The sequence below is a fragment of the Chenopodium album genome, chromosome 21 (assembly GCF_948465745.1).
Source record: "Chenopodium album chromosome 21, dcCheAlbu1.1, whole genome shotgun sequence".
NCBI classification, from domain to species: Eukaryota; Viridiplantae; Streptophyta; class Magnoliopsida; order Caryophyllales; family Amaranthaceae; genus Chenopodium; species Chenopodium album.
The window spans coordinates 28428297-28441428 of NC_137854.1; the positions used below are offsets into that span (position 1 = coordinate 28428297).

General features: G+C 37.6%; 1 protein-coding gene across 1 annotated transcript in view; it reads left to right on the forward strand.

Moving 5' to 3' along the window:
* The window catches only part of LOC145601116 (uncharacterized), a 28583-nt gene extending 17824 nt beyond the window's left edge, over positions 1-10759 (forward strand). The window contains exons 17-27 of the mRNA XM_081657058.1: positions 3179-3382; positions 3471-3584; positions 3687-3934; positions 5688-5760; positions 5839-6087; positions 7294-7524; positions 8013-8104; positions 8834-9062; positions 9502-9858; positions 9959-10032; positions 10147-10759. Coding sequence (XP_081513184.1) covers positions 3179-3382; positions 3471-3584; positions 3687-3934; positions 5688-5760; positions 5839-6087; positions 7294-7524; positions 8013-8104; positions 8834-9062; positions 9502-9858; positions 9959-10032; positions 10147-10243 — 1968 coding nt within the window. The 3' untranslated portion in view covers positions 10244-10759. The remainder of the gene's footprint in view (positions 1-3178; positions 3383-3470; positions 3585-3686; positions 3935-5687; positions 5761-5838; positions 6088-7293; positions 7525-8012; positions 8105-8833; positions 9063-9501; positions 9859-9958; positions 10033-10146) is intronic.
* Positions 10760-13132: the final 2373 nt, after the last annotated feature.

Genomic DNA, 13132 nt, shown 5'->3' on the forward strand with positions numbered 1-13132 from the left:
TTTCGTGGGGGCGTTCCCTACTCAGCGACGCGCTGCACTTCCTAGACTCGGGTGTAGTGATAAGTATGCAAGGGTTGCTAGGTCGTCGCCCGGAAGCGACGCGCCACATTGCCCAAGTGTGGTGTCAAATGAGCAAGGGCGTGCCATTGGGGCGTCCCCTACTGAGCGACGCGCTGCACTTCACAGACCCGGGTGCAGTGATAAGTATGCAAGGGTTGCTAGGTCGTTGCCCGGAAGCAACGCACCACATTGCCCAAGTGTGGTGTCAAATGATCAAGGGCTTGCAGTCGAGATCAGGAGGGAGCGTGGTATAAGAGAGCGTTGGAGAAAAGACGCTTGTTTGCGGATTGGTTCTTGGAATGTGGGGTCTCTTATGGGGGAATCAGCAGAATTGGTAGAAGTGATGAAGAGAAGACACGTAAATATCATGTGCCTTCGAGAGACAAGGTGGAGGAGCTCGAGGCCTGATTTTGGGTTATAAGGTGTGGTACGTTGGATAAGAAATGGTGGAGCTAGGAACAGTGTTGGTGTTATTCTCGATGAGAGGTTGCCGAAAGAGGTGATCGAGGTCTATCGGAAGAATGATAGGTTGATAAGGGTAAAGTTGCTATGTGGTGATTTAAATGGGCACGTTGGGGTGAGTCGAGATGGCTACGAGAGTGTCTATGGAGGCTTCGGGTATGGGCAGAGGGACGCAGGTGGTGAAGCTATTATGGATTATCCCTATTATATGATTTAATATTGGCTAATACTTTGTTTAAGAAGAAGGATTCACACTTGATAACTTTCCGGAGTAGAGCGAATACAACACAAATAGACTTCCTGCTCACAAGGAGCACGAATAGACAAAGTTGCTTAAACTGCAAGGTCATCCCAAGAGAGAGTGTGGTCACCCAACACCGACTTTTGGTTATGACTATTCGTTTGAAAGAGAAGGCGAAGAATAAAGAGAGATAAGAGGAGCCAAGGATAAGATGGTGGACCCTAAGGGATGCAAATGCTAAGGTTTTTACAAATTAAGGAGGCGGATTGAGTTTGAGAGGTGGACCCAGATATGACTTGGTTATGAGAGTGGCCAAAGAGGTTTTAGGGGAAATCAAGGGGAAGAGCTTTGATACAAAGAGATACTTCGTGGTGGAATGAAGAAGTGAAAGCAGTAATTAGGCAAAAAAGGGTATTCTATCAAGCATTGGGAAAATGTAGGAGTGACGAAACCTTTGCAGCGTATAAGGAGGCTAAGAGTAAGGCAAAGGAAGCTGTTCGTCAAGCAAAAGAAAAGACTTATCAGGAGGTTTATGAAAAACTTGACTCCAAGGAGGGAGAAAAGATCATTTATAAAATGGCAAAGAGAAGATAAGAGGCAAGGAAGGATATTGGTATGGTGAAGTGTGTCATAGATAAGAACCAAATGAATTGTTTAATGGAAGTAATGGAGTTGTGACAGGAGATACCTCCGTGAGGGATGAAGAAATCAACATGGAGTATGTGTAGAGGATTAGGAGAGTAGAGGTGGAGATTGCACTGAAGAAGATGAAGCCTAAGAAGGCAGTTGGCCTAATAGAATACCAATAGAGGTGTGGAGGTGTTTGGGTAAGATTGGTTAACAGATCTTTTCAACAAGATAAGGAGGGCCACAAGGATTCCGCAAGATTGGAGGAAGAGCACCTTAGTCCCAGTCTATAAAAACAAAGGAGATGCTCAAGATTGTTCTAACTATCGAGGGATCAAGCTTATGAGCCACACTATGAAGCTGTGGAAAAGAGTGATTGAACAAAGGTTGAGGGCATGCACAAGCATTTCGGATAACCAATTTGGTTTTAAGCCTGGGAGATATACTATGGAAGCAATCCATTTGATAAGATAAATGATGGAGTTTTATAGGGTAAAGAAGAAGGATCTTCATATGGTGTTTATTGATTTAGAGAAGGCATATGACAAGGTGCCAAGAGAGGTACTTTGGTGGGCAATGTTGAAGAAAGGTATTCTACCAAGGTGTGTGGACCTGGTGAAGGATATGTATCGGGATGTGTCAACAAATGTAAGGACATGTGGAGGGTTGACAAAAGATTTTCCTATTACAATTGGATTGCATTAAGTCATTAGGTCATTTTCTTTTTGCAACGGTTCTAGATGAAGTAACTAGACCAATTCAAGATGAGGTTCCATGGTGTCTGTTGTTCGCGGATGATGTCGTATTGGTAGATGAAATTAAGGATGAGGTTAGTGCCAAGTTGGAGCAATGGAGGCAAAGGTTGGAATCTAGAGGGTTTAAGCTAAGTCGGAGTAAGACTGAATATTTGGTTTGTCGTTTTGGTACTTAAAGAGGAACAAACAATGAAGTGGTGAGTTTGGATGGAAAGGATTTGACTATGAGTGAATGTTTTAGTATCTTGGGTCTACCATTCTTCAAGATGTGGCCCATAGGATTAAGTCAGGGTGGCTTAAATGGAGAGCAGCCACGGGAGTGTTATGTGACCGAAGTATTACTTTACAGTTGAAGGGAATATTCTATAGGACTGCCATAAGACCAGTGTTGCTCTATGGTACAAAATGTTGGGCTTCCAAGAAGGAGGACATTAAAAAGATGGAGGTTACGGAAATGCGCATGCTAAGATGGATGTGTGGAACACTCTAAGAGATAGAATCAGAAATGAGGTTATTCGCAAGAAAGTAGGTGTGGCGGGCATTGCAGATAAACTAAGAGAAAACCATCTGCGTTGGTTTGTGCATGTAAGACGGAGACCGGAAGGTGCACCGGTCAAAAGGGTGGAAGAGTGGGACCATGGAGGGCTTAAACGAGGGAGAGGGAGACCAAAAATGACTTGGTTGGAAGGAGTTAGGAAGGATATGAGGTTTATGGATTTGCATGAGAATGAAGCATTGGACCGTAAGAGATGGAGGAAGAAGGTTTATGTTGATGACTACACGGAATAATCAAATTTGGTTCATGTTAGCCGACCCACTTATGGGATTAAGGCTTTGATTGATTGATTGATCTTTTCATTTTTTAAAATTTATGTGGTACTTAAACTTCAAACAAATGCAGTTTAATTATAAATTTATAACCTTTTGAATTAAGGTGTGGGACAATTGTAATTGTGATGATTTTGACTCAGATGTGTTCCAAATGTATATTTAATTGGATTTCTTTCTTTCTGGTGATGTATCTATACAATAGGTCAAGTATGCTCCTGCTGATACTGCCATAGAAGTAGATAGATGGTGTTGGGAGCAGAGTTCTATCGATGTTGATGTTGGCACAGAGGATGTTGAAGGGATTTTGTTTTCTCATAAAGGTTACTGGGTTGATGTTACTTCTTCACATGATGTAGATGCTCGGATGATTCAGCCAGATGGAGAGTCTCTGCCTTTGAAAATTAAGGTTGTTATAAGCACTCAGCCACATACCCTTATGTAGAGTTCTTAAGCCTTCATTGATTGGTCATTGACTTACTAATTTTCTCCTACAGAAAGGCTTGCAGCGCTTGTGTGTGGAGTCTCCAGGGTTAAATAAATTAGAGTTTGTCAACTCTTGCATTTTCTTTGGGAGCTCTTCCATCAGCATTGATACAGCAAATCTGATGGTGTGTTGCTTATTTTACTGTTTAATTAAATTGATTTTTTAACTTCTTTCTGCTTAAATTTTATTTGTGACCATGTTTTTTTTAAATCAACTTTATATGCAGCCTGTTCACTTGAAAGGGGAGAAGTATCTTGTGAAAGGACAAATCAATGTTGATCGTACGTCAGTGACATCTGCTGAACTTCCAGAGAGCGTTGTTATTGACGTCTTTGAAAATGGCAATGTTCTTGCTGATGGAACAATTGCCAAGCTTTTACCTGATCAAAGTGATGAAACAGAGGTTGCTCTATATGAATATTCTATGTGGGTAAATCCTGGGCAGAAAATTACAATTATTCCAAGTGACTCGAGGTATATCTCCCATTCCAATGTATATGTGGCATGTACATTCCCATGCATTTGATTATGGTTAGGAATGTCATATATTTGTAAGATTTTTTAATTAATTTATTTTGTGTGGGTGTGTAAATTCAAACTAGGCTTATGTGTTATGTCTTAATTTGTGGCCTTATGTATAATTCTTACTTAAACTAAGTGTCTTGCTTTGTCAGCACCTTAGACGAGCCATGAAGATAAGAATATTGAAATTAAAGAAATCTCTTCTGGCAGAAGGTGATAATTATTTTGTACTTGGGAAGTGCTGGTAAAAGTGAATCTGATGAAGGGTCTATTTAATATTCATGAGCTTTTCTGGTCCAATAGTTCCACTTTTTTTAAAAGTATAATATAAGGAAAAAATTGGAGGGCTAGTTCTATCCCAACAATATCTTATGTGGTTATCAATGGAGAGACACTTTAGAAAGCTCTTGGCCAAGAACCACCAACTTTTTCTTAGAAAGCTAGTTCTATCTCTTTCATGTATGACATGTGCACATGTCTTTTCAAATTTTTGGCCCACAATTGGGTTGATCTCCATGGTAAGATAAAAACCTTTTTTTGGGTATGCATCTTCAGGATATCTTGTAGAGAGTGGAGATGAGCATTATTTTTGGAAACCTTACAACACAAAACAGCAGGAAATACGGTTGCCCATCTAATGGCAAGATGGGATACCCGTAGTTGTGCTGAATTTGTTTGTATTGGAAACATACCACAAGGCCTCCTAGCCTTAGCGGATCTTGATTTGGAGTAAAATCCTACTATTGTCTTTCCACAAAAAAAAAAATAAAAAAATAAAAAAAATAAAACGAAAAAAAATTAAAGGTCTTACTGTGATGCAGTTTGTTTGCCATGATTCCATCTATTGAATCACCAATTTGAAATTAGAACGCCATGTCATCAAGCTAAGCTGTGCACTGAATATCCTTTAGAAACTTTGTCGTGTTAGTTTTAGTTTTGAAACATTAGTATAACTATATACATTAGCATTAAGCCATACACCTTCACCTATTTTTTACTGATTCTATGGATTAAAACTTATTTGTACTGATTAAAACCGATTTTCACTGATTAAAACTTATTTTTACTTATCGTAACTGATTTTTTACTGATTTAATGTTTAATTTGTTCTTTGAAGTTATTTATTGTACCAAATACAACTTATTTTTAATAATTCAAACAGATTTTTTACTGACTGAAATTTATTTTTAATAATAATAAAAGAAATTGATTTTACCTTTTAAAGGTGAAGAGAACATTATCATAGTGAGCATGACCTGTCCTTGGATTGGAACCATGGAATGACTGGTTTTTACGAAGGCTAGGGTTTAGCTCTCGGTAAAGATATTGTCCATTCTGACCTATCACAAATATTGTAATGTACAATAAATGTGTGGGAATTTTACCGTATAAGTTAGTGTAGAAAATGTTGTTTGGGTACATGTTCATTGATGACCAAAGAGAATAATATATGGGATAAACCTAAATAAAAAGGTGGACGATTTGGATAGAGTGAGTGTAATTAAAATACAAAGTACATAATTCTAATCTGGATTGAACTTGTTTGGTTCCAAAACATGTTTTAACCTTAATTATGTTTTTGTAAGTTTCATGAAAAAGGTTTCTGACCAGTCATCATTTGCCTTTATTCTTCCTTCCTCTGTTGTTATAATTTTGCTCCTTCAAAACAGTTTTGTTTCTGATTGACTTGTGTTTGCTGCTGCAGAACCTTGACTTCAGCCACATCTTCGAGTACAAATGGTTTAAAGAAAATTTTGTTCTACCCTAGACAACATCAGGTAAGCTGGGATTGGTATGGTATAACTCTATAAAGATTTCTCTTTCATGGCTTCCAAATAACCACCTGTATTTTTCAGATCGCAGTTACACATGATGGTTGCCAAGGCTCAGTTCCTTCATTCACTGGTCGACTGGGTCTCTATATTGAAGGATCTGTTTCACCCTCTATTTCTGGTGTAAGTGTCAGGATAATAGCTGCTGGAGATAGCCATAATGCTCCACTTAAGAAGGGTGAATTAGCTCTTGAAACTTCAACTGGATCTGATGGTGTCTTTGTAGGGGGTCCTTTATATGATGATATAAGTTACACCTTGGAAGCTTCAAAGGTTAGTTATCTCCTATAGTGATTTATTATTTTAATTTTGAAACCAATGTAATTAAGTTAATGTCGTGTTTGATGAATCTGTAACACTAACATCTGTAATTACCTTTATATATATATATATATGTTTCTGTGTGACACCTATTCCAGTATGATAATCCTCTTTGTTTTGGGTTAATTTTGTCCGAATCATCTGCGCTTTGATGCTGGTGCATGTGCTGCTAAGATGACAATTGCCTATCTTCTTTCTTTCATGGATAATATTACACATGATAGCCTGAAGTATCCTGGATTGTATGAGTGACACCCTCCTTAGGCTCTTATTATAATAAAAGAAAATATAAAGAAATGAAAGAGTGACACCCTCCTTAGGCTCTTATTATAATAAAATAAAATATAAAGAAATGAAATGAATAACTAATCCACTTTTAATCCTATATTGTTGAGGTAGGAGTATTGTGGAATTCGTTATAAGGGTTCTTAAGGTCATCAATCAGGCCCCTGGGTAGAATATGAATGATGGATTGGAATGGTCAATGTGTGCTTATTTATGTAGTCTCATGACTCATAAGACTATTCTCTGGCAAAACCCAAATGTTTATTAGATTGAAAACGAAAAACACAATAAAAAAAACTTGACACTTTGACAATATCCTGCAGCGACGTGATTCAACCTCATGCTTAGCGTTTTAGTAATGGCTTTATATGGTACAGAACAAACAATAGGTCTAAAGTCCAACATTGACACTGGGATAACAGAATATGGAATATGGTGAGTGGAGTAGTGTTAATTTGACCTAAATCTTAACACTGGACAAAATAACAAGCACTGCACGAGTCGCACTATCTCCCACAACTGGCCTCTGAGGAAGATGCTATCCCATGTTTTCATTGTGTTTTATTTAGCCATCTACTGTTTGTTAATTGTAAATTCAAAGACATGATGAACATTAAAAGATGACAGTTTTTTACTTCTTAGTTAAAACATTATGTTTTGCCTACTTATTCATTAGTAGAGTAGTCATTCTCCACACATACTCTGCGAAAACCTGACTCTATAGCATTTCTGAAATTGTATTGGCTGACTTAAGCCCATTGAGTGATTGATAAAATTTCAGCTCTGTTCTCGTCAAAATAGTAGAGTAGTCATTATTGGGTAATTATATTTTGCCTACTTGGTGGATCATGATGAGTTTCCTATTCCTTGCAGCCTGGCTATCATCTGAAAGCTGTTGGACCTCATTCCTTTTCCTGTCAGAAGCTTGGTCAAATATCTGTGCATACATACTCTAAAGAAGTCACCGAGGAGCCATTTCCTTCAGCTTTATTATCACTAAGTGGTGATGATGGCTACAGGAACAACTCCATAACAGGAGTTGGTGGCCATTTTGCTTTTGAGAACTTGTTCCCTGGAAGTTTCTATCTTCGTCCTTTGCTAAAGGTACATCCTCGAAGCTCATTGACCTATTACAGGCAATAATCTGTCATTTGATCTTATAAGTAAGTCTTTGTAGTGGTTACAGTTAAAAACTTAAATGATCTGATAAGATCTTTTTCTTTTCTTTTTTTATAAAATATTTTTTTTTATTGTTATTACTCTTATCTAATTTGTGGCATATTTTAAATATGCTTTAGTCTGAGAGTCTTTCTAGTCAGGACTTGAGCTTCTCAGATTGAGATTATTTCCTTTACTTGTTTTTGTTGAGTAACTTCATCTCGAGGGGGTGGGATGGGGTCATTGGGTTCTATTGAATTATGGTTTATGCTTGAAAACCAATGACGTAGTCATTATAGGAATGATAATTTATTGCATCGGCTGTCCCTAACTTGACAATTGGCTGCTGGTTTCTTGATTTGTATGCATTGCTCTTTGAGGCTTATGTTTATGCAACCTTCTGCCCCTGTCACTAAAAAATAAGTCACTTGCAGGAATATGCTTTCTCTCCACGTGCACAGCCAATTGAACTTGGATCAGGAGAGTCTAAAGAAGTTGTTTTTGAAGCCACTCGTGTTGCTTACAGGTTTGACATTATCTTTGGTGGATTTGCATCATATGTTTAGGTAACACTTTGATAGAGGGGGTGCTTATTATTCATGGTAAATTTCCCTTCAGTCCATGTAAATATATATTTCTAGCACCAATGACATTAATGAAAGCAAAACACTAGTGTGTGTCTCACAAGCTCAAACTAAATGACCTGTTGGTTCTAATCATAAAATGGAAACTTGGACATAAATATGATAATTTTGAAACGGAAGAATTTGATGATCATTGGAGACTGAATAAAATAGAATGATGAGCGCTAGAAGATCTTACATAACCAGTGAAAACCTTCTGAAGTGGCAGAGCTCTTTGTATGTGCTGCATACGGATCAGCATGCCTGCGTGATGGGTAGACAACTAGACACAAAGGAAGCTATAACCTATTTCATATCCTTTGTTCTGGAGGACAGAAAAGGGCAGTCTGAAGGTTTTCATAGCGAGTGCAAGAATCTCAATATTGGTCTTTCTATGCTTCTTTCCGATGATAGTTTTTCTTTAATATGGTCTGAACTAGGACATTGGTTAGCAATTTTTCGTAACACCTATGAGAATAACCTAATTTTTCTTTATTAAGATGATGAGGTTGCCTCTACTAGGCAATTCGATTTGCGTTTTACTTTTTTTGGTTTTGCATTCCTTAAAATCCTATCTCATTTCTATTTTTAGTACCTACATTCCCTTGAATCTAAAAGTTTGCTTCCTGTAGTGCTATGGGCGTGATTACTTTGTTGTCCGGCCAACCTAGAGAAGGTATCTCAATTGAGGCACGAGCAGAATCAAAAGGCTATTATGAGGAAACAACTACTGATTCATTCGGATTCTATCGATTACGAGGACTTCTACCAGACACGACCTATATAATCAAGGTAGCTAAAAAGAATGATTTACCCGGGGCTGGAATTGAGCGCGCATCTCCAGAATCTATCACTGTGAAGGTATGTCTTATATCATTTGCAACTGTAAAGTCGAGCCCTTAGTTATGGATGAAACACCTACCCCACCTCTCTTGTGTGGTTATAAAACTAATGAACACTTTATTATTGATTATGGTTATTCAAAGTGCTATTCGTTCTTGTTGACTTGAGTATATGCTGCTATGGTTTAAACTGGGATTTGAAATTTATGATCCTCTTACAGCTTTAGTGTTGACTTCACCTCCTCCTAACAACAGATATACTATCTTGGGTTTCTTGTTGAAATTTTATTTGCCTATGACCCTATAGTATAGCACAAGTGAATTTCCATTCTGAAATCGTAAAGAGAGCACGTGTTTCATACTAATAAGCTTTCCTTGGGACTTTATCTAATATACTTAGTATATTTGTTCTTACATTCATTGATGTATCGATTTGCTTTCCACTGATTTGATCTTAGGTTGGCTTTGAGGACATCAAGGAGTTGGACTTTGTAGTTTTTGAAGAGCCTGAGAGAAGCATTTTGAGTTGCCATGTTGAGGGTGAAAGAAATGCTGAATTAGATTCTCATCTTTGGGTGGAGGTCAAGTCAGCTGGTGAGCCATCAAAAGTCAAGTCTTCCTTTCCCCTGCCACTATCACGCTTCTTCCAGGTTAAAGACTTGCCCAAGGGTAAGCACTTGCTGCAGCTTCGATCTGCTCTCCCTTTAAGCACCCACAAATTTATATCAGACGTTATTGAGGTCGACATAGAGAAGCATAGACATATACATGTTGGCCCTCTCCAATACAGAATAAAAGAGGATATTCAAATACAGGTTGGTGCCAAGCTTAATGGACTCTTGAGACTGTAGCTCTGTTTCATGTCTGGGAACTAATGTTTGTTTTTACAATTTACTTGGTACTTTTTTCTCACAGGAATTAACGGCAGCCCCAGTTTTCCCTCTTGTTGTTGGAGTTTCGGTGATACTTCTTTTCATGAGTATACCAAGGTAGTGCTATCCACTGGGTGTCCCTCCCAAATTCCTCTCCCTTCACTCCTTAGAGACTCATTGTCCTGAGATTCCATCTTTAGTAACTTTTTTTTATTTCCTGGTACTCTACAGAATAAAGGATTTAGTCTCTGGAATATCCATGCCGGGATCCACTTCAACTGCAAAGAAAGAAGTAAGGAAGCCAGTTGTGCGAAAGAAGACATTTTGATAACTCTTTCTCCTTATCCTTGAAAAGCAACTGCAATATACGTATAAAGAATTATGACAACCTGGTTTGATGAAGAGTTGCCTTGGGTAAGAAGACGGATGAGCAGACAAGTTCTTCGAAAGAATGAACTCAGAGAAGTACTCAGGTACTCAGTTGCGGCTAAGTAGCCGAAGACCTCAAAGGGAAAATATAAAAGCTTGGGACCTGCCAAAAACATGGATTTTGTTTCAATATATTTATAGAATTAGTTCTGTTAGATTCTGTAGACATTTTTTGTAACATAACTAATTTCCCAAGCCATTTTACCAACAAGGGACCGTAGAGGTTAGATGATTCTGTACCTAGCCGCCCGGGCTGTAGCCATAGTGTAATTGATGGTTGAGCCAACCCAAAAAAAAGTACATAAAAAATTCATTGCTTGTTTTATGGTACCATGAATGGATTAATCGTGTTTGATTTATTCTCATATTGTTTGTGATAACAGGAGGAATAAAGGAAGATACTTCACTTGCCCTTCGTAGTTGGGATTTTTTTTATTTTTATTTTTGTACCTTACCTTTCTCATAAATCACAGTATACCCTTTCTATCATGTAGGTGGGTCAAGGAACCAATTTTTTGTGTTTATTTTTCTCTCTAAACACCTAATATTACTTTGTTTCTATCAGTTGTTGGATATTCTCCGAATAAAAGTCAGAATATGATCTTGGTACTAATAACTTTAGTTTTGTCTAATTTTCCGTCTAAGTGGCTTATATATAATGATTTCAATAATTAACCTTTAAATTAAAGCCTTAATTTAGAATTGAAAAGTAGAGAGCGGAGGACAACTCAATTGGTTAGAGCTTCCTTCTCGGTCCGAGCAAAGGCGCCTTCTTGAGGCTGGAGTCCTTACCTGGTACCTCCGAACCATGGGATCATGGAATTGATTTTCATTCAAATAAATAAATAAAATAGAGAGAGAATGAAAAAAAAAATTATTTTATAAGCTTATAATTCCTCTCTTTTTTTAGTTGTCACCCTTTGACTTTTGCATTATATCTAAGCTACACTTTAACTAACGAATGTGATCTATAGCTACGATAAAATATAGGCACATGAGATCCTGTTTGGATTGTCTAAATGTAAATGTTCTTAGTGCCATCTTCAAAACAATAATTTAAATTGAGTGTTAGCAAATGTCGCGTAATGAAAGAATAGGTAGGGCCCTCTTTCTCACCGCGAAAAAAAAAAAAAGGCAAATGTAATAAAAGAAATGTATCAACTATTAAAAAAAATCGGAGGTAGTACATATTTAAAAAGGGTGTAAAAAATTAAAACAACTATTGTCCGTTCTAGAAATATTGCAATAATGGGGGGAGACAAAAACTTTAAGATAAGGAAAGTGACATAAAATAGGGGCCCGTGTAATGAGAAGAGAGATAGAAAGAAAATATGTACAAATTGGAAAATGTTGCAATAGTTGTGCTAATTTCTAATATTGTAACTGCTATAATATTATTGGAACGGAGGAAGTAGCATACTTATGCATGTTCGAGTTTATTAATTAAGCCCAAAATTTAAAGCCTTACGATTTGCTGCTGATAAAACCCTATTATAGTAATATGTGTAAATTAGCCAAGTTGAAATAGTAAATGATTCATGTATATCTTTGAGAAATTTTCAATTTCTTAAGTTGCGGTGAAAAGTAAATTTGTTGAGGGAATTAATATTTTTAAAGTTGATTAGGGTAAATTACCCAAACCATGTGGATGAATATAAAGACAACAAGTGGCCCAGTCTCATGTTGACATGTGGTGACCAACTCAGTCATAAGTGATCATTCAAATATGACACATGTCAATAGGACATGATGATGAAATTCTCAAAAGCTCACAATCACGAAACAACCTCGTATAACATCACACCCCGAGACACATGTCACTCACAAGGGCAGCCAATCACTACGCACGTTTTGAGGCCATAAAATGATAACTTGTTATTTATTATGATTTTTGGGTGTTATTGAACAATGATTACTTGATAAATTGGTATTTTGGTTCACTTTTACTCTATTTTAATACAATTTTGTATACCATATGCTTCACGGGTTGTTAGTGTTTTTGTTGGGATTTTAGGTCTAAAGACGACCAATTGAAGCCAATGGATGCTAAACCGAAGTTGGAAGCAAGATTAGGATAGGGCAAAGCCAAGGCAAAGGAATTGAAATGAAGATAAATTGGAGATAGTAGTAGCGCGACCTCTTTTGGTCAGTGGAGAGGCCTCTCCAAGCCCAGCCAGAAGTTCATGCCTCAATTTTGCAAAGTGAAGAAATTAGGAGGAGCGATGTCTCCTGATTAAGGTGCGATCTCTCCTGATTGAGGCGCGGCTTCTCCACATGGCGCGACCACTCCATGTCAGCGAATAAGCCTCTCCGCCTTGTTGCTGCAGATAGGGTTGTGCACCGGTCCAAAACCGGACCGGGATCGGAACCTAGAATCGACTTTTTTTGGGGACCGGGACCGGACCGTAATCAACCGGTCCAGGTTTCGGTCCAGACCTGTTTATTCCGATCCAGTCCGGTTTTGGACTGGAATGGACCGGTTATATCTTTTTTTTTTTTGCATTTTAGTATCATAATTATATACATACATTTTTAACGTCTTGTTTTTATTTGCGTGCTTTCCTATTTTACACCTAGAATTTATAAATTACAAGTTTTGTACCTAAATTTTTTTAAAATTTAAATATAAAATTCAAAATATTCACCCAAAAAATACAAAAATACACTTTCCGATCCGGAATATTTCGGTTTTTACCTGGACCGAACCGGAAACCCAAAATTGCCAAATTGTGAGGACCGAAGACCAACCCGAAATCTCCTAGTCCGGTCCGGTCCAATTCCGATCCGA